Source organism: Chamaea fasciata, unplaced genomic scaffold (genome assembly GCF_029207755.1).
Source record: "Chamaea fasciata isolate MVZ Bird 193981 ecotype frontalis unplaced genomic scaffold, bChaFas1.0.hap1 SCAF_3, whole genome shotgun sequence".
In the NCBI taxonomy this organism is placed as follows: Eukaryota; Metazoa; Chordata; class Aves; order Passeriformes; family Sylviidae; genus Chamaea; species Chamaea fasciata.
In genome coordinates, this window is record NW_027094088.1 from 67,956,432 (window position 1) to 67,983,562 (window position 27,131).

Sequence of the window (27,131 nt, forward strand, 5' to 3'; positions counted from 1 at the left end):
GAGGCAGGGAGGGTGTCGTAAAAGGAGGGGAAAGGCGCCCGGCCGGCCGGCCGAGGAAGGAGCCCCGGGCGCGGCGGGGAGCGCAGGAGGCGCGCAGCCCTCTGGCTCTCCTCGGGCAGCCCAGCGCGAAGCTCCCTCGCCCGCAAGGTAAGAAGTGTCAGAGGTGCCGCCGCTCTCGGCCCCTGTTTGCCGTCAGCCGCTGACCCACGCCTGCCTCTCGCCGGGGCTTTTCCCCCCCGCTCCAATTGCTGCCTCGCTCGCTTTCTCCCCCCTCTCTCACGAGAGCCCGACTTTCACAGATGGTTGCAACATGTTTCAGCCATTTCGCTGCAGTTTGTTTTGTTCGTTGGTTCTTGTTCTTTTATTCTTTTTTAAAATCGGGAGGGGTTTGGGGTAAACACTGGGGACGGACACGCCTGGTGTCGAAATGTTGTCCTGCCTATTGACGTAGTTGCCTGGCAATGCCTGGCGGCCAGGCCTGATCCCGCTCCCGCCCTGCCCGGCTCTGCAGGCTCAAGGTGCGCTGTTGGTCGATGACCCTCTCCTCACTCTCCCTTGCCCTTCCCTTTCACCTTCTTTTTCCCTTTCTTTCCCTTTCCTTTTCCCTTTTCCCTTCCATTCCCCGGCTGACCTGGGGCTGCATAGGACAGGTCCACAGACCTGGTGAGGGAGAGGTGGCTGCAAGGCCTGAAGAAAACAGGATCACACCTTGTTGCACCGTCCTCTATAGCCTCGGCACGGAAACAAGTGGGAGCAAGGTGGTAGTATTCTTTTAGATTAGGATAAAATCAGCCATATAAAACCCGCTCCCATTTCACCCAGTTTCAGGCTACAGGTTTTGTAGGGTTAGCACTGGCTGGGCACCGAGATTGGCACATCTGGGCTTACAGGTCCTCAACTACCAGCAGCAACCCCGAGACCAGAAATTCCAATTTCCTGCAAGCCCTGGGTGGGTTCAAGGCCTGGAGTGGCCACACCAGTGCCCCACCATGACCAGATGTTGCTGTGACACCCACGGCGGGTGATTCCAGAGACAGGGATGCGAGGGGCAGGGGCGGCTGGGCCGGGGTGGGCGGGAGGCTGCCGATGGTGCTGCTGCCTGCGATGCCTCTGAGGCTGGCCGTGCCCTTGCACAGTGCTGGCACTGTCTGGAAGCACGCTGTAATTGGTTTTTTTTTTTTCTTTTCCAATGGAGCTGAATTTTCTTTCTGTTTTCCTAAGGCAGGAAGCAAGGCATGTGCAGTTATGGTGTTCGTGTCTGTCAGTGCCCCCCACCCCCAGCAGTGGCTTTTGAAGTTTGGCAGAGGGTACATGTCTGAAGGATACACGCATTTCTGCACGTTTCACGACTGCAAGTGAGCGAGGCAGTTCTCACGCCAGCTGAGGGAGACACGTCAGGTCCCCGCAGGCTTCCCTCAGCCTCCCGCCGCCCACGCACCCCGCAGCCCTCGCCATGCAGAGCAGGGAGAGTGCTTAGGGATGTAGGGATGGGAGAGACATCAGCCCTGTGAAATAGCAGGGGTTCTTTAGGAGCCAGAGTCTTCGTTGTAAGGCATGAAGCTATAAGAAAGCAGGCTGGGGAAATTGATGCCTCTCAGGGTGATCCCCCCCCCCCCCCCCCATCTCACCCCAGTGAGCCAGCCCCAGTTTTGTGACAGGAGTTTTGAATGTCCCAAGGCCATGGGGTATCCCAGACTGGAGGTTCTTAAGTGCCTGTGAGAGTTTTATCAGCACCAGAAATGGGTGGGAAGTAGCCTCTGGAAAACAATCACGTTTTTAAGGATACTGAAGATAATTGTAGACACTTTCATATTTCACAAAGTTTAGAAAACTGTCAGGGAATGCTGCCTATATCTAAAATGCCCGTTTGGATCCTGCTAGAGGGTGTCACCCTTCTAGTTTCTTACTACTTATTGCCCAGCATTCCTTCAACATGTATATTGATGTCTACACTAAAAAGGCAAAAAATATTAGGTCTGCTGTAGCCTTTGCACCGTGGATTGTCCAGTGAAGCACCATTAGTGCTACAAAAGAGAATGTGAAATTTGCCATGCAGGCAGGATTTGAAGTATATTCTCCTGGCACATGTAGATTTTCCTGCCATGGCTTCAGAAAGTACATGAGAGCAACCATATAGCCAGAGGAACATTGTTTCATATTCTTCTTCTGATTTTTCCAGAAGTCATAAAAATAAACGTTACCTGCCCTAGAGAGCTAAAGTCAGGGCTAGGAATGTGACACGTTGCCTTGGTCTTTGCTGTGGAGGGTGCCCAAGGGAGAGGGTCAGCATCCGTGATGACAGCAGCCAAAATTTCTCATGGTGAAGTGTGAAGCTCTGAAGCTTGGATTTCCTTGGCAGTGCTTATTTAAGTTGTAGACCCAAACCAGTTCCCACATTTGCACTTGCTCCTCCTGTAAGGATTTCTCCTGAGTTTTTTTGAGGAAAGTTGTGTCTCGTGCTTCTGTGGAGAAAGTTGCACTTAGAGCAAGTGCTCTTGCACACTTGTCTCACCCCATGGCAACAGCATTCCTTGGGATCTCAGCATGTGCATCCTCACAGCAGCTTGCAAATTCTGTATCCACTTACTCCCATCCTACTGATGGATATCAGCAGCACTAGGGAGCTTAAGGGATTCAGCCAAAGTATGCAGAAATTATTTGGAAATCAAGAAATTCCTGTCTGTCCCCACCCGTTGTGATCTCAGCTTTGCCTTAATCTCTACCCATGCCATTTTAGAAATGCTGTGACTGGTGAATAAAAACCCCTGTCCTTGTGTGTTGTGCACCAAGGAAGGTAAGGTTTCTTTCTCATCCTAATGTTTTCTGTTTTAACAAGGTAGACAAAGAAGACTTTGATCAAAAGAGCAAAGATATTTTCCCCTTCTCCAGAAGCGGCAGAAAGCACAACCATGCTCGTGTTGCAGTCTCTCTCTCCTCTGTTTCTTCATGACAGAAGGTTTCTAATCAAAAGCAGATAGATGGTTAGAGTGTGTTTTGGGACAGCACATCCTGACAAATCTTCGTGCTGGAAAACAGATGAAATAAATATCTGATGGGTTTTGCAATCAGCTACCAGAAAATAGCACAGATGAGCTGAGCCCAACACCCTTCCCCTTATTCTCTTGCCTCCATGGGAGGATTTTTTTAGGGAACTTTGGCCATTGCTTCAAACTTGGGTGCTCAGGCCCATCTCTACTGACCTGCAGAAGAATTTGCTCCCCTTCATTTATGTCTCCCTGCAGGTTTCCAGGAGTGGCCATGGCCAGCAGCAGCTGGCTGTGAGCAGGAGGTCTGGGTGGCTTCTCTTGTCTCCCTGGCAGAAGCAGAGGAAGAAGCTCTCTGGGTGTGGGAAGCCTCATCAGGAAGCTGGAAGGGGGTTCTTCTCAGGAGCTTGAATCACTGAGCACCCACCCATAAAGGTTATTTGCTGAATTAATGCACATTGCAGAACTGGGTGTATAAGGAGAGGAAGGAAAAAGAGTGGTTTAAGGAGTTCCCTTGACATTTTTGGGAGAAGTCCAGGCTCTGTCCCTCTAGGAAGGGCCTCCTCACTTTATTACAAGCAGAAATATATGCAATGGCTCCAGCTGGTTATCAGTAATCTCCTGAATAGTCAGAGGTGCAGGGGGGATATTAAATTCTTGACGTTTTCTGGCAATATCATGAACTGACTTGAAGTTGCAGTGTCTTTCCAAATGAGGCTGGGCACGATCTCTGCTCTCCAGCAGCCTCTGTGCCAGAGAAGGGATCAGGCTACAGGTTTCTGAGGGTATTTCAGTATGCTGAAGCATTCCTCTCCTCTAGTTCTTCAATGCAGGAGACCAAGCAGGTAATTTTTCTGCCCTATGCCTAACTGTATTTGCAGGATAAGCTAACTAGAAAAGTCAAAGGAAACAAAATGAAACTCAGCAGCAAAAGGCAACATAAAATACAGGGATAATGGGCTCTTTCGGGTCTTTTTCCAAATGCCAAAAATCTTCAGCTGAGCAGAAACAACACCCTGAAGTACTGCTGTTGGAGGAGGATGTTTTTGAATCATCTGTTACATTTTCAGCAGTGTGGGGATTTCTCTTGGGAATTCCCCTCCACATGGCATTGCAGTCATTGCTCAAAAAATGTTCAGCATGTCCTGGGGTTAATTTATCCATTGCTACAGGCAGAGCTCTGCTGTTGTAACAGCTTCTCTCTCCAGCCAGGGCTGCTGAGGGAGGAGGGGGATGAAGTCACATTTCCTACTATTTTAATGCCAAAGCCCTCATCCCCTTTGTGCCTCGTACCTCGACCCTGTGAGAGCAGGGGCTGTGTGTGGGTGTCAAAGCTCAGCTTTTGCTTACACCCTGCAGCAGAGTCTAAGCAAAAACCTATCTAAAAAAACCCAAGAATTTTTTGCAGGTAAAAACATGAGTAGTGGAATTGGTTGTCTCTTCTGTCTGACCAAATTATTTCACTCAGGTATTTGGAGTAATTTTTAAAGCTCATGTTACACAGGAAGGAAATAAGGCTGTCTTTTAAATATTAAGTTGATTTGGGAGGTAAAGAGGTGCTTGTCCATTCAGAGGTTAAACTAATAGGAAAGACATTTTTGAAATGTTCTGAAGTAAGATATTTGAAGAGTTTGGTGGCTGATGATTTGCAATAGAGTTTAATACAGTCTTAATATCCCTTCTCCAAAAGGCAGACTAAATACATTAAGTAACAAACTTCAAGAAAGCAAACCTTGAATTTTTCTTGCCCATGTTGTCCCTTTGATTAGATTCACGCGGTTCATTTCATAGATAGCCAGATGTTAGCAATGGAACAGAAAAAAAAAAAAAAGACCAAAAACTTTAGAGGTTGTAGCCTCCAAAGGATTTTAGTAACTTTTAAATCCCATCTGACACCCAATCCAAAACCTATGGAAGTCAACATAGATTTCCATTTACTTCATTGAGCTCTGGATTGAGATCTCGGTTTCTCCACAGAAATCTGTTCTTCTTGTCACAGTGCTAAACTAAAGGCTATTGAATATAGAGGATCTGAATTCAAAGTGGTTTCCAGCATTTTTGCCCAGCTACTTCAGAGACCATCAAAACAGCATCTTGGTGTATGAGGCATTGCAAATTTGTTTCCGAAAAGTCTAGTTTGCATGTTTGCTAAGGATTATATCGAATGGAGAGATGATCAGACGATGCATGTGGCCTGCAGAGGTGGAGGTGTACCCCAGTCCACAGCTGAGTTGTGCTTTGTGAACACCAGGGTGAATTTTGCACAAGGAACCAGTTTACTGGAGGTGCTCAGAGGGGAAATAAGAGTTTGCAATGCGATTTGTGCTGCTGGAGTGCTCATCAGACGTGTAGAGATATCCACAAGTTGAAGCATGTCTGAGCAGCCACTTCAAGGCCAGCTGATCCAAGGGTCAGGTTTACAAAGCCGTTGAGGGAAGGAGAAGACAGATGCTTTGCAGGGCATTTGACACCTCTCCTTCACAGGTGCTTTTCTGTCAGGGGACCACTCAGCAGCTTTACAGCCTGGTTGGTGTAAATCTGACTGTGCTGTACTGCCCTGGTGAGTCACCACCCCAGGGGTGTCATCATTTAAACTGACACCTGGCCAAAGGTCCCAGGCAAAGGACGCTTTGCCACCCCTGCACAGCACAAAGTCCTTGACACGGTCCTGCGCTGGTGCTGAGAGCTCGAGGTTTTCTCTTTCCCATCGCATCGGTTATGCCTGTCGGAAAACCGGGGCTCAGCGGGCTTGGCCGGTGTTTGTGACCCGGCACAGAGGAAAAGGGGTGCGAACCTCGGGGAGGGATGTGATGGTGGTGAGCTGACTGTCAGCCTATCCAGCCTGGGCGCTGGAATGGCAGGAGCTGGTTTGGCAGCAGACCCAGCGCTCTCGTGCAGGGGCTGCAGCTGTCGGAGCAGCAGCGTGTGCGCTGTGTTGGTGCAGCTAATAGCTGCTCTGAGGACTTGCCTACATGGGAAAATTTACCAGCATAATTATCCCACTGTAATTATCCCAGGATAACTCTCCCTGTGGATGTGCTTAATATAACATAGGGTATGTATGAATATATGGCAAATCTTCTGCACAGATGGGGCTTCAGTTACATAGAGGAGGAATGTTTACATTGCAGCCCAGCAGCAAAGCACAGTTTATATCCTACTTCCCAGCAAATGTTACACGCAGAATTTTCTGTGCCAGAGGTACTTTCAGGGGGAAGTACATGTCATTTGATCTGATCAGCATAAACGTAAAGCCTCAACCTTGCCCTGTAACATGGGGCACAATATTTTGGTTTTACAGAATCACTCTGGAAGCCAGGGTAAAGGCTGGGACAGTGCTTTGTACCTCTCTGTGATCCTGTTCAACTCTTTTTTATAGAGTGGTCATTTAAATTTGTTCTTCATTTGACTTTTTTGTTCAAGATACTGTAACTGAAGTTGGGAGGAGCCCTTGGATCGCTAAAAGCTCTTCAAACATACTGTGATTTTGACTTTCTCTACCAGGCTTTCAGGTCAGATTCTTTCACCAAATGTTGTCATTCCCATTGCTTGAGTGCTTAGTCACCTCTCCTCTGATAACTCTCCCACCTGGGATTCTAGCTGCTTCAATCTGATAGAAGGTGAATGGCTGGGGAAATGATGAGCGCCAGGTGCATTTTTTTATACTCCATGGTAAGAGAGACAATTTGCTGGGAGGAAGCTGAGCTGCACCCTGTAAGAGGATGAAGATGGCTGCACTCCCTGAAGCCTGCTCAGCATTCACCCATCACTGCTGCTGTCATCCTGAGTCAGAGTGAAGCAGAGGCATCCATCATCAGGAGTCACTTGACCGGACCAAATTTACTGATAGCAGTCCCAAAAGGGAGTGATCATTTTGTTTTGGTCAAGTTCTAAAGGAAGGAGGGAAAAAATCCAACCAATAACTAATCTCTCTAAATTATCTTTTAATTTTCAGCAATTTAAAATAATGAGAGTCGTGTGATAATAGACTGGAGGAAATGGTACCATAAATTAAGCAGCAGCACTTGGAAACAAGATTTTGAGTTGAAATTAGTCAGCTAGGTGTGTGGTGAATTTTAGATCCGATGCATCATCTGTTATTGGATGGTCAGGAGTAAAATAATTGCAACTGGTTGTGATGCCTGAATTATGCCTAAACCAAAGCTCCAGACCTAAGGAGTGCTAGAATTACTTCTGAGAGACAGTTCATCTGCTTTTGCCCCCCTCCAGTGTCAGCAGGAACAGTTAAGTTTCAGAAATCCCATAAAAAACATTTGATTTGCACAACACAATTTCCAAAACCTTAACTGCTATTTCTTTTTCAGCATCTGAGATGGAGTTGTTTCAGGATTATTGCCCATGTGAAACCATACCATGTTCACAAGAGTCCTCTTTCTTGTTTTCCAGCTTGCTGAAAAATCCTGGCCTTGCAGTAAAGCAGCTGACTCACTTCCAGTTCAACAAAAAAATTTGGAAATGGCCTCTGTGTCAGGTTAGTCCAAATTATAACTCTCTACTAGCTTCACTCCAGCTAACCTTCTACTTTCTCGTTTTGCCAAAAGTCAGCCAGACCTTTCTTGCTGTTTCCTGCCATCTTTTTAAAAAGCATTAAAGTATAAAGAATACATATTGCTCTTCAGTATTCCTGCTCACAGTCACTGAATGGATGATAGGCATTTGTCTGCCTGGCTGTCCATCTCCAGTGTTACTTCTCTCAATTTTTCAGGCACTTTTGTGGGTCGAAGCATACCAGTCGAAGTGGATGAATCCATGCCATGGTCCCAGTTACCTGAACATGTCTTGGAAAAGGCTTTGCAGCCTTCTGGAGAGGATATGGAGGATGAGGAGGCCCAGAGCCCACAGGTTGCTCAAGTACCTCAGGCCAATCCATCTTGCCTTTGCAGAGCACCAGTTCCTCATCATTCAGCACTGTCTGTGGAGCCAGACAGCAGCTTGTGGTCAAAATACCCTGATCCTGATGGAGGTGGACACTTCTGTTCCCCTGGTGAATCAATATCAGGAGTATTTCCCTCGAAGACACACTCTACAGCTATGGACAAACCAGGCATGCAGCCAAGATCCCAGCTTTCAGCTGACACCAGGCACAACTCCAGTAAATCAGAGCAGATCTTGTCTGATGTTCCTGAGGACTCACTGGAGGAGAGCAGCCAAGGGAGTTCACAGTCACAGCAACCCTCAGGAAACAGACTCCTGGCAGAGCTAGGGACTGTAGATACAGGATACAACTCCCAGTCACAGGACGTCATGGGCATCAGGCATCTGGAGCCCCCCTTACCACTGGTGTCTGTGCTGAACCCCCAGGACCTCCCAGGACCACTGATCTCCAGAGAGTTTTTGGGACCTGAGCATCAGGAGTGCCCTGTGTGCCAGCACTTGGCCCATCCCAACGCCCCCTCGCCAGCCCACGGCTGCTTCAGGCACCGCTGCCCGGCGCAGCAGCCCCCGCAAGGCCCATGTGAGTAGCACCTCTCGCCCCGCGGAAGGTCCTCTGGGTGTACCTCAGCCATCCTTCACCAGGGGTGTGTTCCCAGCACCGCATGCAATTATTAAGCTCGTTAAACATCTAATTGCAGTCCATTTTAGAATTTCAGATTTTTGGGTTATGTGGCTGGACTCTCTCTGCTGCAAAACCTCTGAACCTCTAAGTTAAAGAGGTCGCGGTTACTCATCGAGTGCAGGTGAATGATTTTGCCTAGAAACCAGCCTTTGTCGGTCACGCTGAGCATGCACAGCCTCTCCCTGCTGTTGTTTCATATTCTAGTCATTTCCTTCCTCCTTGCATCAGTCAGTCGGCAGTCTCCTATACCGACTCAATTCCTGTTGTTTTCATAGATTTCCTTGCTCCCCCTTGGATCCCCAAAGTTGAGAATTTCCTGCCAGGATCAGGATGGGAGGTTACCCTTGATCTCCATAAATAGTATCTCCCAGCACTATGACCAGACTCACCCATGTGTTTTATTTCTATGTGAAAAGAGCGTGACATCCATCATCCTCATTTTTTTTTTTCTGTTGTCAGCTGAAATGAAAGCTCATTACTTAAAATGGAGCCCTCTCAGCTGCTGGTGATTGTGTCGCTGAGCGCTGATGTGACTCCCTCAATATGGGCGTTCTGGCTCTGGGAGACTACAGCACAGTTTACAGCCTGCTATTAATTAGCATTCCTTTTCAGTCTCTGAGATTTTTATCTGTTATGAAGTGAGCTTTGAACATTCAACAGCAATATCATTGTTTTAATATAATTTATATTACATTAGGCTCATGAGACCCTGACCTGTTTTGGGCTGGCTTTGTAATAAGAAGCTGTAGGCCTGTTGTGATAAACCCTTTTTTTTTTTTTTTTTAACCTTTTTTTGACTCCACTGCATTTATATTGCATCTGTTTAAGGAGTTTTGTCATTCCAGCAATGTGCTATAATTAGGTATACGAAAGAGGAGGGTTTCAGAAACTCGGTTTCCGGCTCTGATTTTGGAGCTTTGTAAAGGGGAAGGGGCTACAGATGGATTTGCCAGCTTAACATTTGGAAAACGTCCTCTGGTTTTCTTTTCGTACGTTCTCCTTTCAGTTCAGCTCTAAGCAGACAAAGAGCTGGTTGCACAACACCCCTCTCTATTTACCTCCATTTACCTCCTCCACAAGCAGGCATCCTGAGAAGTAGGACATTTACTGAATGAGGACATTTTGTTTGAAAGCAGGAGCTCTGAAAGGCTTTCTTCGGAAAAATCCCTACCATTCCAGCCATATCCAGAGGGCAAAAAGAGCAAAATAAACTCTCATGGCTGGAGCAGATTTGGTCAGGACCAAGAAAGTGGCAACTGTGCTCCTGTTTCTCACATGCCTGGTACAGCGTAAATCACCTCCTGACAGCTTCTTGTGTCTCAGATGATTGTTGGGCAGTGGCAACCCACAACAAAGCTCTGCAGTTTATGTGTTGCAACACGCCTCCCCTGGGGAATAGCAACTGTGCCCGGAGGCTCTAAGCTGGCTCGGGGCACCTGCTACTTGAGATACAACAACAAAACTGCTTCTGGAGTCAAAGAAATGTTCACAACGTTGCCGTGTGCCCTGGGACCTTTATTTCACATATTTGTCTTTGAGAGATGAGGGGTGTGTGGGCCCACACGCCTGACCGTGCTGTGCTTTGAGCTGTAGCTACATCCTACATCCTGTAGCAGCAGACAGATCCAAAGGAAGCTGGTGAAACATTGGCTTTAAAACCTCCACATCAAGCTGAGTCTCCCAGATCCCTGTCACCTTCCCTAGAGCTGGTCATGAGGAAACCATATTGACTTGCAATATGGTTCTCCCAGACCCTTTCACCCTGTCCTGTTGCAAATAGTTAAGAGGGGGGTGGGAAAATCTCCTAAAACAATCTCAACAAATACAATGTTGCTGACTCACAATTTCATCAGGAATCTGTGTAATTATGGGGTTGGTTGGAGGGTTTTTTTTTCATAAGTGTTGGCCCCTGGAATTGGAGTATTTCATCAAAGCTTTGTTTTCTTTGTTTATCCTCCCCTTAAATATATATATATATATATATATATATATATATATATATATATATAGTCCTCATGGCTGCTAGGGAAAGGAAAACATGATCCAAAAAAAAAAAAAAAAAAAAAAAAAAAGCTAAAAGGATTTAAAAAAACAGTTCTGGGGGAAAAGAGCATTTGAGTATTGCAGCTTTTAGAGACAGCTCATAACACCATAATCATGCGGTGCTAATAAGCCCTGCCAGGCTGGACTTTGATCTGCACACAGCAGCTTGGAAGTGCACAGAGCTGCTGCCTAATGAAAACAGCAAGCAGAAAGACTGAGAAAAAAAAAATGCCTCCTCCCCAGTTGGGAAACAAACAGCTTACATTGCCTTTCTTTTTCAGTTTATGCCAACAGTTCCACTGTACGATAGTTATTAATCAGTATTACGTGTGGCCAGCAACAGTAAAGGTTTTCAGAATTACTTGAGCAAAATTATCACTTTGGGCTTTCCCTGCAGCCTCTTGGATGGCAATGGGAGCAGCAGCAAGTCCTTAAAATGTCACTTTGACAGAAAATTCACACAGGGTGAAGTAACAAACTAAGCGATTATTTTCCCTCCTTTCATTTACAATAATCACAGTCTGTTTAGCCTTAGTGTTGCAAACTGATTTGTTCCAGGATTTTGTCTCTGCTTTCATGAGAACTTTGGGATGATTCATTTTCACAAGTCATTGCCAAAGAGAAATCTAAAAAAAAAAAAAAAAAAACCTACCAAAAATCACTGAGGCACAGTAAGCACGGGGACAAGGCAGCCCTGAATGTTTAACTCTCAGCTATCCCAACAGCCCAACCCCGAGCAGGGATCTGAACTGTGCCGTATGTGAATGGGAAATAGCAAGCTTTAAACTCTAAAACATTCCTTCGTCTGGCTCCTTTCAAAGCGAGATACCTGCAAATGCCTCCAAACTGCTCAGTTTCCTGAGACATGCCTGGAAAGGAATAAACACAAACTGAGGCAAAAATGTGTTGGCTGAAATGATAGTTGCTGCCTTTATTTTCTCACCCTCCCAGATGGCAGAGCTCCTTACCAACATTTTGCTGAGCCATCGCAACCACTTCCTCCTATTCCTGGACCTTGCATGAGAGTTATCCGCCCGGCCCAGCAAGTCATCCCAAATTACTCAAACTTTCGTACTCCCAAAGGCACTGGAGAGCGACCACCCCAGAGGACGTGCTCCTCCCCTGGTCCTCCTCGATTCCCGTAAGTATGCCTGGGGGCGTGGGGGTTGTGGGAAGTGGAAGTTCCTCTGATCTGCTTTTGTGGGCTTTCAACCAGTAATTCTGAATCCTTGTACAGTGAGCTGTGCCCAGGAGTACATGTGAGATGCTGGGTTGTTTTCTTTATTTGCTGTTTTACACCCAATGGGGGCCTGACCCTTTCCTAAAGGACTTCAAAGGCAGGTACCTGATACGTTGTTAGAGCACACCCTGAAATGCTCGAGTTAAGGAAGATAAATGCTTGAAGGTTAAAGGGATGAGGGATTGAAAAATATCTCAGTTGAAACCTTGGAGCTCTCCTGCTCACAGGCAAAGGTCAATTTAGTGGCTTGCTGGGGTCTTCAGATTTACAATGTACTGGCCTGGGACAACACAATCACTGGCTTGCAGTGATTTCCTTCTTACCTCTTCTGTGGTGCAGAGAGAAAGGGAGAAAATCCCATCAATTGCTGATATATCTCTACACTGCAGTTTGCAACCTTTTCTGTGATTTTTCATAGCAAAATGTCTGGCACTTTTCATCCAGGGCTTTTTGACTGATTTTCAAATATTAATTTACCAGGCCTTATATTCTTGTAAGTATCTCATTTGCAGATGGGAAATCCTGTTCATTCAGGGGTTCCTTCAGACTCAGCTATCTAAAAAAAAATTGAAGCTTCAGGTTTTGAGACTATCTGAAATCAGACTGGTTTTATTCAAGTGCCACAATACTTTTAGAGGTGTTAAACTTATAGGCATCTGTGCTTGAAAATGCCCACTTACATGACATGGTCTCAGCAGGGAGCTGTGAGAATGTGCAGGACAAGAGAGGGCAGACAGCTGAAATTTCCTTCTGCCCTGGCCTGTGGAAAGTTAAAGGCTGTAACAGAAAAGTGACAGTAAGATAAGAGAGTACCTGCAGCAGAGAGAATTGCACTGAAGAGTTTGTATGAAAATGTAAAAATATTGGGGGATAGTGGGTATCCATTGCAGTAGTAAAATTTAAAACCAGACTCCTGATTTTTGGCATATTTGTTAGATAAGGTGGAATTTCGGGAATATCCGTAAATTGGCCACTGGGTAGTGTTTTTGTGGCCAGTGATGAGGCATGTGTTGCTTTTATTAGTACTTTCTTCTGCTAAAAGAGACCCAGAATACTCAGGGTCTGTCCTGCGGCTGCGTGGCTGCTGCTTGCAGGCTGACTCCAGGAACAGCAGTTATGTGTTGTTAATATTTGCCTATAGAGTATTTTGTAACAGAAAACATCTGCACCGAAATGAATAAACCAAATCTTAATGTGACAACAGAAAACATGCTGTGACCAGCCTGTCGTCATTCATTTAAGGAAGGCTAAGAAAAAAAGAAAAGAGAGTGGTCTTGATTGACTAAACATCATGGCTCTGTGGGGAAAAGCTCTCAGAGGAACCTAAAAGTCACCCAACAGATTCAACCCAGCAGATTGCAAGCACACCTCATGTAAAAATTTATAGATTCACCTTCCCACTGACTTAAAACCTGAAGCCAAAGGGTAGTAGGACAAGAACTTCTAAGCTTCCTAAAATCATTCCTGTCTGTTTACTGCAATGGAGAAGACATTAGGCAAGGTTACTGCAGGTCTGGAATGGCAGTCTCTGACATGAGAAACCCTTGTTTGGGTCTGCCATTGCTGGTCAAGATATTAACTTTGTTCCCTTTGGCAAAACATTAGGTTTGTCCAAGACTGGAGGCCCTCCAGAGCTGGAGCTAGAGTGCCCTTGTAGACCCATTTTCCCAACTGTCGCCTTTCCCTGAGGCTCTTGTGCTGCACAGGACATTGTGAGAGCATCTGAGGTGCCATGAAGCGTTCTTTGCCTTTCGAGAATGGGAAGAGGTTACCCAAGGGCCACCCTGCTCCCGTACGTGCATAAAAACATCCACAACACACCATTATTTCTCCCTCAGAAACAGCCTTTGCTTCTGCTAATTGCAAGCTGAACAGCTTTCAGCTATGATGTGACTTACTTCCTGTGATTAATGTTGTTTCTCCGATAAACTGCTTCTTGTGGTAGCCTGTCACCAAGGTATCTGTTCCAAAGACACTGTAATAACTGAGCAGATGTGCTGAGCCAAGCATTTCTGCAAGAACTTTTCACAGCTAATACGCAGATAAAGTTCTTAGTGTGTTATTAAAAGCAAAAGGAATTCTGAATTTTGCCTGAAAGTAAGTATTTTCTAAATCCTCCATTGCTTTTCTTTGTAGAAACCAGCTGTACAACCAGCTACCCAATGGTCAGCTGCCCCCCAAGGCATGTGGGCTGGATGAAGCCTGCGGTTGTCCTTCTGACAATTTTCCATCTCCAGCTGCTGTCCCGAGACCTCTCAGTAACCCTGCAGCCAGGGGAACTCTGAGAACCAGCAATCTGCCGGAGGAGTTGCGTAAGTGCTTGGCAAATTTGTTCTGTGCAAGATTTTACAGCAAGGCCTAACAGCTTTAGGTGGGAGAGCTCCAGAATGGTGAAGGGGGAGGAGAAGGCAGGGGGAAATGACATTAGGACACCAAGACAACAAGAAAAGAAAATACCAAGTGTCACCACATCTGTCAGTGTCTGTGTTTGGTGGGATGGAATTACCCCCTTGAATCCTGAAAACATAATTGTCATTAATTGCTTGTTATTTTGTTTACAAAAAGTAAATACTGTTTAGATTGTTTTCATGACTTCTTGCTAAACAGGATGTCCCTTTGAGGCAGGAGGGGCTGGGCCTTACAGTAAAAGACTAATAACAAAGCCTGAGGGATAAAGTGTTTATGCCTGCCCCAAACCAGACAAATACATTTAGCCTTGACCTCAGTTTCTCCCTGAACTGGTGAGTTTGGAGAGGACTCTGGGACATGCTGAGGGCAGCACAGACTCTGCCTGACATGCTTCTACTGCCACCAGCACCACAGATGCTTTCCCTCTCCAACTCTTAGGGGAAAGCCAGGTTTCAGAAAAATAGGTTTTTTTCTGAAGGCCAAGCTGACTAGTAGGTGAGATGTACCATTGGTGAGAACCCTCCACGGCTCTCCTGAGGTTTTGATTTCTCCTTTATTCTTCATTCTGTGTGCCACCCTTCAAATCCAGAGAGTCGCATCTCTCTGGCCTGTAGGAGTAAGTTGTGATACCAGATACCACTCTTGGATAGACCCTACTTTATCAGTTAGTGTGTCCTAGATGGAGGAATTACTGGATAAAACAGGGTCATCTGTGGTACATGCACAGCTGGATTAGATCAGCCAGCTGGTTTACCCTGATACAAATCCATGAAAACCCCTCCCACAAGGGCAAGGACATTGCTGTCACCAGCCATGCATCCTGCCTGCACAGGGGGTTAATGCTGCTCCAGGGAGAGGCAGTATGACATGCATAAAGGCCCCTCCAGCTCTGTGTCATATCAGTGGGTCTGGGGAAAGCTGTGCTGGCTGCAGCCAGGGCAGCCACATGTGAGCTGTGGGTGAGAGCCCAGGCTCAGGCTCAGGTATGCCCAAGCACTGGGAAAAAGCAGCTCTGGGCACAGGGCAGGGGGAGCAGCAGAGGGATTTACCCTCTGCAGCTTGCCAGTAAGGCAGGAGGAGCTCAAATCTAGAGCAGGGTTCTGTACAGGGGCTTGGTCTCAACACTGAGCCACTGCACTATCCCACATCCATTTTGTAAACAATCCAAAGAGACCCAAGTGGGCAGAACCTGCAGCGTGGTGGAGAAGGAGGGCTGTGACAGTCTCACCCTCTGAATGGTGTATTTAAATGTGTTATGTATTCATACAGACTCTCTTTCCCAGGCAAGGTCTTCATAACCTACTCAGTGGATACAGCAGTGGAGGTTATGAAATTTGTGAACTTCCTGTCTGTAAACGGATTTCAAACTGCTGTAAGTATTCCTTCCGGAAAAAATTACTTTCAGCCAGAGAAGAGGCTTTTTTAAAAAAAAGCAGAGGCAATACACTGTCCATTTAAATGCTTTTCTGATTATCATCACATTTTGTAGGCTAAAAAAGATACAAATAGAACGAACTAGACTTGGTTTTGCATGCTGTAACTTAAATTATCTGCCTTTGTGTTTATTTCTCTTTTAACTGAATTTTGTGCTTTGAAATATGCTTTAATAATGACCCTGGAAAATTTCACTTAGTGACACCAGATGAGCAATTGTATGAGGTTTTGTGAGCTATTCCATTAATACTGTCTCATATTTGATCTGTAATATCAATATTACAAAAGGTCAATTTTATGTTCATCCCATCCTACTTTATTTTTTCTCCAATGCGATTACATCATTGATTCTTCAGATGTAACTTTCTGCTAAAAAAGATCTAAAAGTAGATTCTAAAATTCACACAGCTTAATGAAACAGCTCACCTCATGGTTTCGTTTGCTTTGTTATCCCTTTAAAAGTGATTTTCCTTTGTTATATTTTTGAAATGGATTCTAAAAATCATTGGCCTGAAAAGGTCTGTGTCATACTGTCTAATCCCATAACTCATTCTCATTTTTACTGAACTTCTCATGGGTTTGCTTCATCTTAGAGGCCCACAGAGACTTTAGGATTCAGTGTTCGTCAAAATCTTGATTCATATTTTCTTAATTCAAGAGCATATGCTATCTGACCCCTCAACCTTCACTCTTTGGCTCCAGTTCAGGAAAGCATTTAAGCAAGCAGCTATCATTAAACTGAATGAGACTCAGCGGGGAGCTTTGCACATGCTTATTTATTTTCATGAATCAAAGATTTTTTTTACAGAGACTGCAATTATACTTCTCTCCGGTAGTTCTGTACTATGACCAATTCATAAAAAAGCTTTTGGGCACCATAGCTTTACAGAGTAGAAGGCTCATTAATAGCACCTTTGCTGGACAGGCAACTCTTGGAGCCTGTTGCAGAATAATAAATACAGCAAAATGGCCCCAAAGCAGGGAAACAAGCGGACTCTCTGCATTCAGAAAGGGAAAAAGAAAGACTTCAGAGGAAATCATAACTCTTCTCTCGAGAACCTGGAGAAGTGAATACTTACTCCATTGGTCACAGTCACTGGTTGCTGGTTTCTGGGTTTACTGGGCATTCAGAGAAGCAAGCAGTGTTGGTCATATTCAGTCCTATGAAGTCCTTCACTGCTGTACTGTCACTGAAGTCTGGGTGACTGCACCCAGTTACCAGGGACCTGGCTGACTTCCCACCACACACCTTCAATATTTAGTTCAATGTGAAGCTAAAGCTTCACACCCAGTATATCCTTGCAGTCAGAAAATAGCAGGCATTTGCAGCGATATAGATGGAGAAGGTTGGGCAGCACCTTGTTCTGTCCAGTAAAAAATGCCTGGGAGTTGAGGGCTGGCAGGGCAGCCAGTCAGAGGGCCAGCTGAGTGGGAGCCCAAGGATGTGCCTGCAGCAGCCCCTCTCTACCTGTCCAGCTTGTCTCCAGACTGCACGGGAAGGAGAGAAGTGCAGGTAACACATTTCTTTCCTAAGGGAACTGGGCAGGCTTGTCATAAACAAAGAAAGGAGTAGGTGCTCTATCAGTGCTGTAAAATGGAGAGGAAAGGTGAAGGGATGCTCACCACGGACTTTCATTCTCTTGCAGATTGATATCTTTGAGGACACGGTACGAGGTATTGACATCATTAAGTGGATGGAGCGCTACCTAGGTGATGTATGTAAGGGCAATTTAACCTTGTTTATAGCAGAAGTGACCTGAGGAAAATGGCTGAATTATTCTAACACACAGCAGGGCTAGAATGAAAATGCAAGACCCTACTGTTGTCTTCCCTGCCCCTGTAGAAATGGCAGAGGCATTGCAGAGAGAGTGTAGGCAAATCTCACTCACATCTGTATCTGATGGTCCCAGAGCTCTTTCTTTAAGAAATGAAGTGCTAATCCTGGCATTCTTGCCAAATTCTAATGCTTCCTGTTACATCCAGCCTGAAGCTGCCATTGGAAAAGTTGTTCCTCCATCCCCTTTTTAAATAGTGGGGTTTAGCTGTGCTTGGTTACAATGATATCTGTATTTCATCCCAGGCTGCATAGTCATGGCTAATGTTCATCCTTCTCACCGGTAGCTTTTACACTGGTATTGAAAATGCTGATGGGTTTTTCTGGATAAACCATCCTAAATTTAAACTGGAAATTGGTATTCTCTTTGTTGATATATAGATTTGTTCTCATCACTTTGTATCTATGTAATCAGTAAAACAGAGATTTATCTTGCCGCCAGTGCTGTCCCCTTCACTTCCTCTGAAGTTTCCCTGAGCAGTGAGTGCACATCTCCTCTAGGATCAAGCCCAGTGGTCGGACTTTACCAGCATAGCTGGGTGCAAACTGGCAATTCTGTCACTGGACAGGAGCCATCATGGGCTGGCTTCCTTGGATTCTTGCCCTGCTGAGTGGCCAGTGTGTCTCTGACTCACTCTGGCCAGATCTCCATGGTTCAGGAACAGGATGACAGAAGTGGTGGACTCTCCTCCACCTGAGCAAGGAAGCTCAACCATCTGAGCCAGCCCTATACAGGTTTCTTGCAGGTGTCCATGCAGGCATGATATAATTGCATGCAGAGCCAGCCTGGGACCTCAGCCATGGAAATGCAGTCATGCCTACTGGGGCTTGCATCAGGAAAATTTAGGCTTGGTCTCACTGTGTGTAATGTAGGTAATGAAACCAGAAGACAGGGTGACTTTGCTTTTGCCAAAAACATCATTATCACTGAAAATACAAGCTGGCAGATCTCCTCTGGGACTTGGGCACAGTCAGTAGGAGAAACCAGCATGTGCAGATAACAATCTCCTGCCTCCACCTGAGGATCTTTCTCTGACTACCCACCCCAGAAAAGTTTGGTTTCCCTCACTAACTGTAGAGGCAGTTTCTAATTTCAAAACCCTTACATGTGTGTGGAGGAAGGGACTGCTTGGACACAAGCAGAGGGAATTGGGCAACTGGACATGTCTCTTGCAAACCTTCAACATCCGTAAATGCTTATACACATGTCAAACACAAGCAAAAGTAATTCTGGAGTATGTTGAGTCAGTGTAAGGGATAATGGCTCTTTACCATATTTGACCCTGTGGTGGGGCAGATTCTCTTGATACAGCACAGAAGGAAAGAGTTAATTAAGTGCCAGGCTGACTGTGACCCACAGCCTTGGAAGCCTTACACAGCCTGATGTGCTGGGGATGAAAGGCAGGCCCCAGGTAAACACAAGTAGGAAGCTTTCATCTGCTGCATTTCAACTGGCCTGCCATTAAGGGGGAAGAGATGTTTCCCAGATATAAAGGATGGCCCCTCTCTGGGAACCTGAGCTCAGTGTGGGGCTGGGATTAAACAGGTCAGAGGCAAGATTCGGGCTGTCCTAGCAAGGTGGAGGAGCATTGTCTTCAGCCCCTCATGACAGAGCTGCCAGGTACCCCTAAATCTGCCCAGGCCATCCACAACAGCCCCCCTCTCTGCACACTTTGCCACTAAGATCAGCAAGAAAAGATGTCATTTCTGCCACTGAGGGGCAAAGAAGTAGCTTCCACAGACCACTATCTTAAGTAGCTTTTTGTATAAAAAGCCATATATGACTAAATAGATGCACTTCTACATAAGCTGTTGGAAAACATTTGGGTCTGAATTTGAAGACAAAAGTTTCCTGTGTATGCACATAGACACTTTGCACTGATAAAAAGTAGCTTTTTATGACAGGGATTCCAAGTGTCAACTGGTAGCTGCTAATACATCTCTTGACATTTAGATTTTCTATATTGAGATGCTGAGAAATTATGAGGAGAACGAGTGTGTATGAGTTCTCCTGTATTTCCTGCCAGAATGAATGAGATCCTCTTGTGTTTGCCAGGAACACAAAGATCACTTAAAACACAAACTGGCAGATTTCCGATCTGCCTCTACCAAACACGCTGCGCTCCTCAATTTCATAAAAGTGCTTTTCTCCCTAACAGAAGACGGTGATGATAATCATAGCAATCAGTCCAAAATACAAACAGGATGTGGAAGGGGCTGAATCCCAGCTGGACAAGGATGAACACGGCTTACATACTAAATACATCCACAGGATGGTAAGCAAGGACATGCTTTTGCTGTTTTACAAAGACTGTCTCTTCTTCTCAAAAGACAAATCTGTCTCCAAATGGCAGGTTCTTTGCTTTGTTTTCCCTAATCCCCATAGTTAAACACCCCTCTTTGGAATTCATTAATCCTTCCTCTCATCAGCTCCGTATGCTCATTAACATCTGCTAAGAGGTTCAAGGAAGAAAAATCCTATTAAACATGCTCATCCTATTTCTTCATATTCTTTATTGTTCAGTGTTTTTCCCCTCCTTCACCTTCTTGAGCCCTTGTATAGCCCTGAGCACAATCTTATCTAACAGTGCCCGACCTTCCTCCCTCCAAGCCAGCCCCTGTTGCTTCAGCCATCCTGGAACTGAGGTCTTTTTCTTAGGGAGCAGTAAAGCTGACTGAAAGATGGAATTGCAAAGCAAAGGCAGAGATGCAGTGTGGGGCTCCTGGGGAGTGCATGGTGCCAGAGGACCAGACACCCATCTCCACAGTCTGTCACAGGATGGACATTTAGCCCAGAAGAGCCCGTAGAGCCATGAAGCTGATCCTTTCTCCCTGGGTTTGCAGTTAGCCACCTTTCTCACTCTTACCCATCTGATCCCCCAGTCTGAATCTGCAGTCAGGTTTCTCAGAAGCTGTCACCAGCAGGTGAGCCCTCAGCAGTACTCCACTGTCCATACCACCCCTGGGATGCCTGTGTCCAGGGCCATGGGGAACAGGCTGGGCCTTAGCTCAGACACAGACCCGGCCTCTGGCTGAAATCTGTCACCTGTTTGTAGGCCAAACGGGTGTTAGTCAGGCTTCACCAGTTCGAGATGGATTTCATGGGATTGCACCTGCAGCTAAACCCACAATTATTTCACTCCATGAAACTAAATGTTCAAGCAATGTTGACAGATCTTGCCTGTATCCTTTCTGTAGCAATGAAGAATTAGATTAAGTGACCAAACCAAACAACACTGAGTCCACCAGCAGTAGATCAAATCATTTAACAGAAGAGCAGTTTAAGTAAGCAAGGAATGTTTTTATACATAGGGTTCAGATGCATGCAGAGAAAAATTGTCATGTCATTACAACAAAACTGGCCTTTTGTTCTATTCTAGATGCAGATCGAGTTTATACAGCAAGGAAGTATGAACTTCAGATTCATCCCTGTGCTTTTTCCAAATGCCAAAAAGGTAACATACATGCATGCTTATATACTTGCCACATGATTAAGTGCATATTATTTTGATCACAGTGCAGCAGATGGAATCTTAAAACCTAAACACTCAATTTCTTGGTTCTTAATAGCCCACAAGTAATATTCCAAAGCTTATAGGTTTATGTATTCCAAAGTTTATAGGTTTATGTACATGCAAATAAAAAACATTTCATCCACAATATAAATCAGCATATAAATGTATTTCTGATGATGAATGTACAACTAAAACTCAAATTGCCTTGAGCACTGAAAGAATTTAAATGGAGAGGTAATCTATCCAGGAAGCATGCTTTTTATATTAACCCTTTTATAATTTTGTCCAAATGCAATACTGATGAGTGAGATGGGCAGGATTTATGACTGATGTGAAGAGAGGGTCTGGAAGAGGGTGTGTTGAGAATATAAAAATAAACAGTATAATACATACTAAAGTACTAGGCTGTTGCTTGAAGTTTGACGGGCCCATCAAAGGCAAACTAAGATTTTTTAGGATTTGCAATTTCATCTGCCCTCCTTACTTGTTTTGAAGATTCATTTGAGAATAAGAAATAAGTAATGCAACAGATTCTACCTCATTGAGAGAATCTCTTGGATTTTTATAAAGACAAAAATATTAAAAGGCTTCAGTTATAGCTTCCTTAATCTCCTGCATTGTATTCATTCATGTTCACTTTGCATAAATAAATGCTTTGTGCACTGTTGTGTAGCTATCATGTTGCCCCTAGGTACAGCTGCATTTTAGAAAAGTATGGAAAAATTCTTTGTATTTCTTCGGGTGCCTAAATTTTGGAACATGACTCAAAATTTAAACAATGCTATCAATGGTTATAGGCCTATGCAGTCCCACCACACTTGTAGGTTTTAGTGTAATTAAGTTCTTTATTTAAGCACCGATTTAATATCAGAAATTTGAAAATATGTCCCTGGGTTTGTAAAATATGTGAGGTCCTGTGGGTTGAACAGTACCTCTGGTATTTCATGTCATTCAGATCCCTTCCTGAATGATCTCAGTCTGCTACTTACCTTAACTAAATACCTAGAAGACAGCAGTGGTGGGAATTGGACAGGCCAAAGGCAGGGAAGCAGTCAGCATTTTCAGTCTTTGGCGGGGAAGGGCTTCTAACCTTGGGGCTACTTGAGTGCCCACCATGTGAACGGGCCACAGTCTAGATCCACTTGGCACCTTTAGGGTTGCAGAGAGAAGTGTCCCAGGAGGTACTATAGCTGCCTTGGGGCTCTGAGACAGAACAGTAAGTTATGTTAATTTGGGCTCAACTTTATTTATCAGAAGACTATTTAGCATATAGCACCAGTTCTCTCAGACAGTGGTCTGTAAGGAATTTCCAGGGTTAGTTTGTCCAGCTGCCTCTATCAAAGCATCAGGCTCCAGACATCCTTCCTGCCCATCCTCTGTAGGCCACATAACCCTTCAGTATTTCATGAGGCGCCTTTCTCATTAAATTATGCAGACCAGCATTTTCTGCTGCTGTTGAGCTTTAGCCTCTTTCTCCACATAATCCTTTGGTACATCACCTACCTTCACCTAGCTACTTAATGATAATGTAACTGAGGACACCATGGATGGAAGGAGAGCACCAGAGCCCGAACAAGTTGCAGTAATGAAGTCTGGAGGCACTCAGAAGAAGTGAGGTACCTGAAAAACTGCCAAGTATATGTACAATTGGATGATGTTGACAGGCAAATTACTTCAATTTTGTCTTTTTGTACTGTCCTTTATACGTTCAAGTATTAGCATAGCTGGCAGTGGAAAAGAGCAGAAAATGAAGATTTGGAGGTTTCATCTGGGGATGGGGCTATTAGATGAGTTAATCTCATACACAGCACATCATAAAGCACTGCTGGTATGTGAAAATTAGTCGACCTCCTACAGGAAGAGATCTGTGTGATCCAAGGAGCGTTCATTAGGAAACTGAATAATGAGGCGAGGAATGCACAACACACTGTTAAGGTGGAACTGGCATTTCCAGCTTCCAGTCTTACACTACTAAAGGAAACATGGGTCTTGCTGGTTCAAGGTTTGCATCACAATAATCCACAGCAATGTGTCCTCCTCATCTGGCCATCTGATGACTGAAGTGTTAAGCCAAGATTGCCCCATGCTAGAGGCTGCCTCTGGAAGCAGCCAAGAGGTCAGATGAACAGGGTTATTGCCAGGGAAGGCAGGAGATGTCAAACCATGCTCTGCTGTCACAGCCCTGAACAGTCCTGTCCACTGCACTAATACACTCTGCCCTCTTCCTACCAGTTTGAACTGCGGAGTTATCAAATACTCTCCTTACGGCATAGAGAGAATTTCCTCTCAGCTCACAGATACACAACCAAATTTTAAAAATGTAAAGGAGAGTAACCATTTTCCCTTTACTCCCACCTGCGACAGATGATGTTGCGTGGCAAGGAAAAGCCCCTTTCTCACTCTGGGTAAAAATAGCAGCTATAGCTACCCTTTACCCCTACACGCCTCCCTCAAATTAAAACTATTGCCAGAGCTGATTCACGTGCAAGTGCTTTTTGCACTGACTTCATTATGGAGGATATTAAACAAAACTGCATAAGCAGTTTTGGAAGCAAGGCACAGAGCTTGTCTCTGGATGTATAGTGCCTCTCTTGTTACATCCCCACTTGCTGATTTCTTACCTACTATACATTTCTCTCACTAATTTCTATCTTAACTAATGATTTACCCATGTGGACCTCTATGAAATGCATTTCTGAAGTCCAGACTGACTATATCTTCTGTATTTCCTTTGTCCAATAAATGTAGTTTGTTATCAAAGGCAGAGAAAGGGCTCATTTGGTAAAACCCCTGCTATATTTAATTGCATTTCCTTCTGTAATTCTTAACAAGATTTAGTAAAGAAACAAGTTCCATGTAATAATGCGCATGCATGCAAACACAGTCATCTTTCTTTCTCCCAGTAACATTTGAGTTTCTTGGCCAATTCCAAAAAGCTTTGTCAAAGGAGTAAAATTCACAAAGATTAAAATCCATTCCTGTGCCAAAATAAAAAGACAAGCACGTGGAGGCAAGAAGCCTTATTTTTGCTCCTACCAAAGAGAATGCTGTGGGGTCTTACCTTTGTGCAGTGAGATGTCCATCTAGAAGAACAACCCTCCACTTTAAGGAGATCACTGACCAAAGCCTATCCTTTCTCAGCCACTGGAGAAAGAGGAAGGTCAGGCTTCATGGATACCTCTGCCAGTCACAAAGCTGCTTAGGTGAAGCCTAGAAGCCTAGGTGAGTTCATGCTAATGGGTCTGCAGGTGCCTGTGTGACTTGCTTCCTTCTTCCTATACATAAATCCTGTAGCTCTAACAGAGTGGTTGCATCAATTAACATAAACTGCTCTCTGAGCAGGAAAAGTGATGCAGCCTTGTTCCTACAGCTGTACAGGCCAAGGAAAAGACAGCCAAATTTGAGACGCATGATCATGGGAATGAGAGGTTTGGACTGCAGCTAGGCTGTTTGCTGGCAGCAGGACATGTGCTGCCCAAGCCAGGGCATCCCCTGGCAAGGTGCCAGAGATGTGCACGCCAGCAGCTTTTTGCTCTGTCCTCTTGGAGCTAGCTCCACTAGCTTGACAGGAACTGTGCTGCTCCTAACAGGGGCTCTCTTGGGAAAACACTACTAAATAAGAGGTTTAGGGACCAAGTGCTGGATGTCCTGGCTCCTCATGTTGCTTACCTGCTGTCTCATTTTGGCTACATTCTGTTGTCTCCAATTCCAAAACAAATCTCTGTCTCATGGTGACCATGAACTGGTTTTGGTCAAGGATCTGTCACCCTGTTAATCAGTGGTATTATAATAGCCCTTCACCCCTACACATCCAGGCTGTCCATATGGAAACCTCCCAAGGCTGTGGGAACATGGGAACATGAGGTCTGAGCAGATTCGTCTCCATCAGCTGGCTGTCACTCTCCAGTGCCATGGTGGTCCCAACTTCATTATGTTAATGGACATTAGCCAACCCCTATGAAGGATTGCACCTTTTCCAGGATGCAGGCATTGGTGGAGGTTTGACCCTGTGAATCTGGACATGCATTAGTCTCCTCAAGCTCAGCATCAGCCTCAGCCTTCTGCTCAGTTGGTCAGAGCACACCATGCTTGGTGAAGAAAGGTGCAAGGGGAGGGGGAGACAACTACCAGCATGTGAAATGTTCCTGTGGGATTCCAGTCTTCTATTGATCCTCATCCCAATGTTGCATGTGCTGTATGGATCCTTTAGCAGCTACAAAGGTGGCAGCCTTTCCCTGCTAGGGAATCCTCTTCTCTTCTCTTCTCTTCTCTTCTCTTCTCTTCTCTTCTCTTCTCTTCTCTTCTCTTCTCTTCTCTTCTCTTCTCTTCTCTTCTCAAGCTTTTCGATGTCTGTCATTGACATCAGACTTCCTTTGAAATGTGCTGAAATTAGCCAATGTGATGGCAGAAGAGAAAGAGAGACAGGCAAGCTGTGAGATCACACAAAGTTCATTTATTTAGGAACCCAAATACAATTCTGAAGCCAAATTAACATTTCATGTTGTTACAGGAAGTGCCTAGAACAGACAAAATTAAATCTTCCTTGGCAGGGTCTGACGGAATCTGAAAGGTTCTGGTAGATATTCAGAAGGATTTATGGGATTTAGTTTTTATTTTCCTTGTTTTTTTTTCAGGAACATGTGCCTACCTGGCTGCAGAACACTCACATTTATAACTGGCCAAAGAATAAGAAGAACATCCTTTTGCGGTTGCTGCGGGAGGAGGAGTATGTTGCTCCTCCGATAGGACCTTTACCAACACTCCAGGTTGTGCCGCTATGAACATTGTAACTTAAAGCACATGACGAGTGGTTGTTAAAGGGTTGTTCCTGGCAGGGAGCCAAGACTCTTCCAGATGGCTCTTTTTGATGACAGAAGACACTCTTTCTGCTAAAGGAATTGGTTGTCTTGGGTTACTCAGGCTCAGCTTGTTCTCTACCATGTTAAACATCTATTTCCAAAGCTGATGGGGCAGAACTCTCTTCTCTAGATTTTTAAATAAGCTACAAATGGAAAGAATGCCCACTTTTATTTTAACATCTGGTTTTAACATATTCCTTGTATTAGTCATTATAGCAAACAAATACCAGAAATAATGTTGCAATAAGTATAACATAAAAATTACATCCTCCTTTTTGCTCAGGGTTTCTTTAAAGGTATTCCTGCTTTGTATAGCATTATTGAACCATTAATTTGTATATACACTCTTAAATATATTTGCCTTTTGTAAGGCAATCTTATATACCGTGTCCACTTCTGTTATTGCTGGGGACAACAGAGAAACAGGTTGGGTAAGGCAGATTTTCCTTAGCCTGTCTTGCATAAAGAGACTTGTCTTCAATTAGAGGACTTTTAGATCTGAAGTCTCCAGAGTTCCCTTTCCTTACGGCTTGGTCCCTCACAACTCGAGCATTGCAGCAATAGTCCCCAAAAGGAGAGCTGAATGCATGACTACGTGTGTGCTGTCAGTGCCACGGAACACTGCAGTATTTTTTATGGCAGGCCTTTAGCTTCACTACTGCTCTTCAGCCCTTATTTAAAACAGAACATGTTAAAGGACAATTGACATTTGGAAAGCCAACGATTGTTAAGAGAGAGAACACTGACTCCTACAACTTGCAGTATGCAGTATGGAACAATAAAATAATTAAAGACGGAGAGCCACGGGGTGCTGGCCACCAGGATGGCTCAACATCATCACGTATGCTAAAATTTGAACATTTTTTAACAGACCACATAAGCATGACTTTGGTGACAATTTTTTGCTTTTTAACAGCCTTAACGTTACTGAGGTAACAGTGGACCCTATTGGCTTAAAATTCTGCAGCCCTTATTCTTTAGAGCAGTCATACCAAGATCCTCCTCAGCTTTAATATTTGTCATAGAATGACCCAAACACAGCTTTATAAAAAAGTTCGTGTGTTTGGTAGCCTGAAAAGAAAATGAGCCCAGAAGTTGATACTTCTCGTACAGTATCCAAATTATTTAATTAGCTTTCCATGGAGGTGGTGCCAGCATGGTGTGTTGATGCAGCACATGCTTTGTGGTTCTCATGGAGAAAAAATTGAAACTCAGATTTTCCTTTAGCAGACTTC

The 27,131-nt window shown here is 44.8% G+C and overlaps 1 protein-coding gene across 7 annotated transcripts; it reads left to right on the plus strand.

The window, feature by feature from the left end:
- TRAF3IP2 (TRAF3 interacting protein 2) lies at positions 1-26,276 on the plus strand. 7 transcript variants are annotated; one of them, XM_066179401.1, is made up of 11 exons: positions 11-147; positions 7,392-7,476; positions 7,711-8,460; positions 11,557-11,746; positions 13,982-14,157; positions 15,538-15,626; positions 17,335-17,403; positions 19,682-19,798; positions 20,903-20,977; positions 24,179-24,259; positions 25,672-25,759. In XM_066179401.1, the coding sequence occupies exons 2-10, from the start codon at positions 7,461-7,463 to the stop codon at positions 24,242-24,244; spliced, it is 1,548 nt and encodes a 515-aa protein (XP_066035498.1). In that variant the 5' UTR covers positions 11-147; positions 7,392-7,460; the 3' UTR covers positions 24,245-24,259; positions 25,672-25,759. The 7 variants fall into 7 exon arrangements, 6 of the variants coding, with proteins under 6 accessions (XP_066035498.1, XP_066035497.1, XP_066035499.1 ...); XM_066179400.1 differs by lacking the exon at positions 24,179-24,259 and having other exon boundaries at positions 12-147; positions 25,672-26,276; XM_066179402.1 differs by lacking the exons at positions 11-147; positions 24,179-24,259 and adding an exon at positions 490-518 and having other exon boundaries at positions 25,672-26,276.
- Positions 26,277-27,131: the final 855 nt, after the last annotated feature.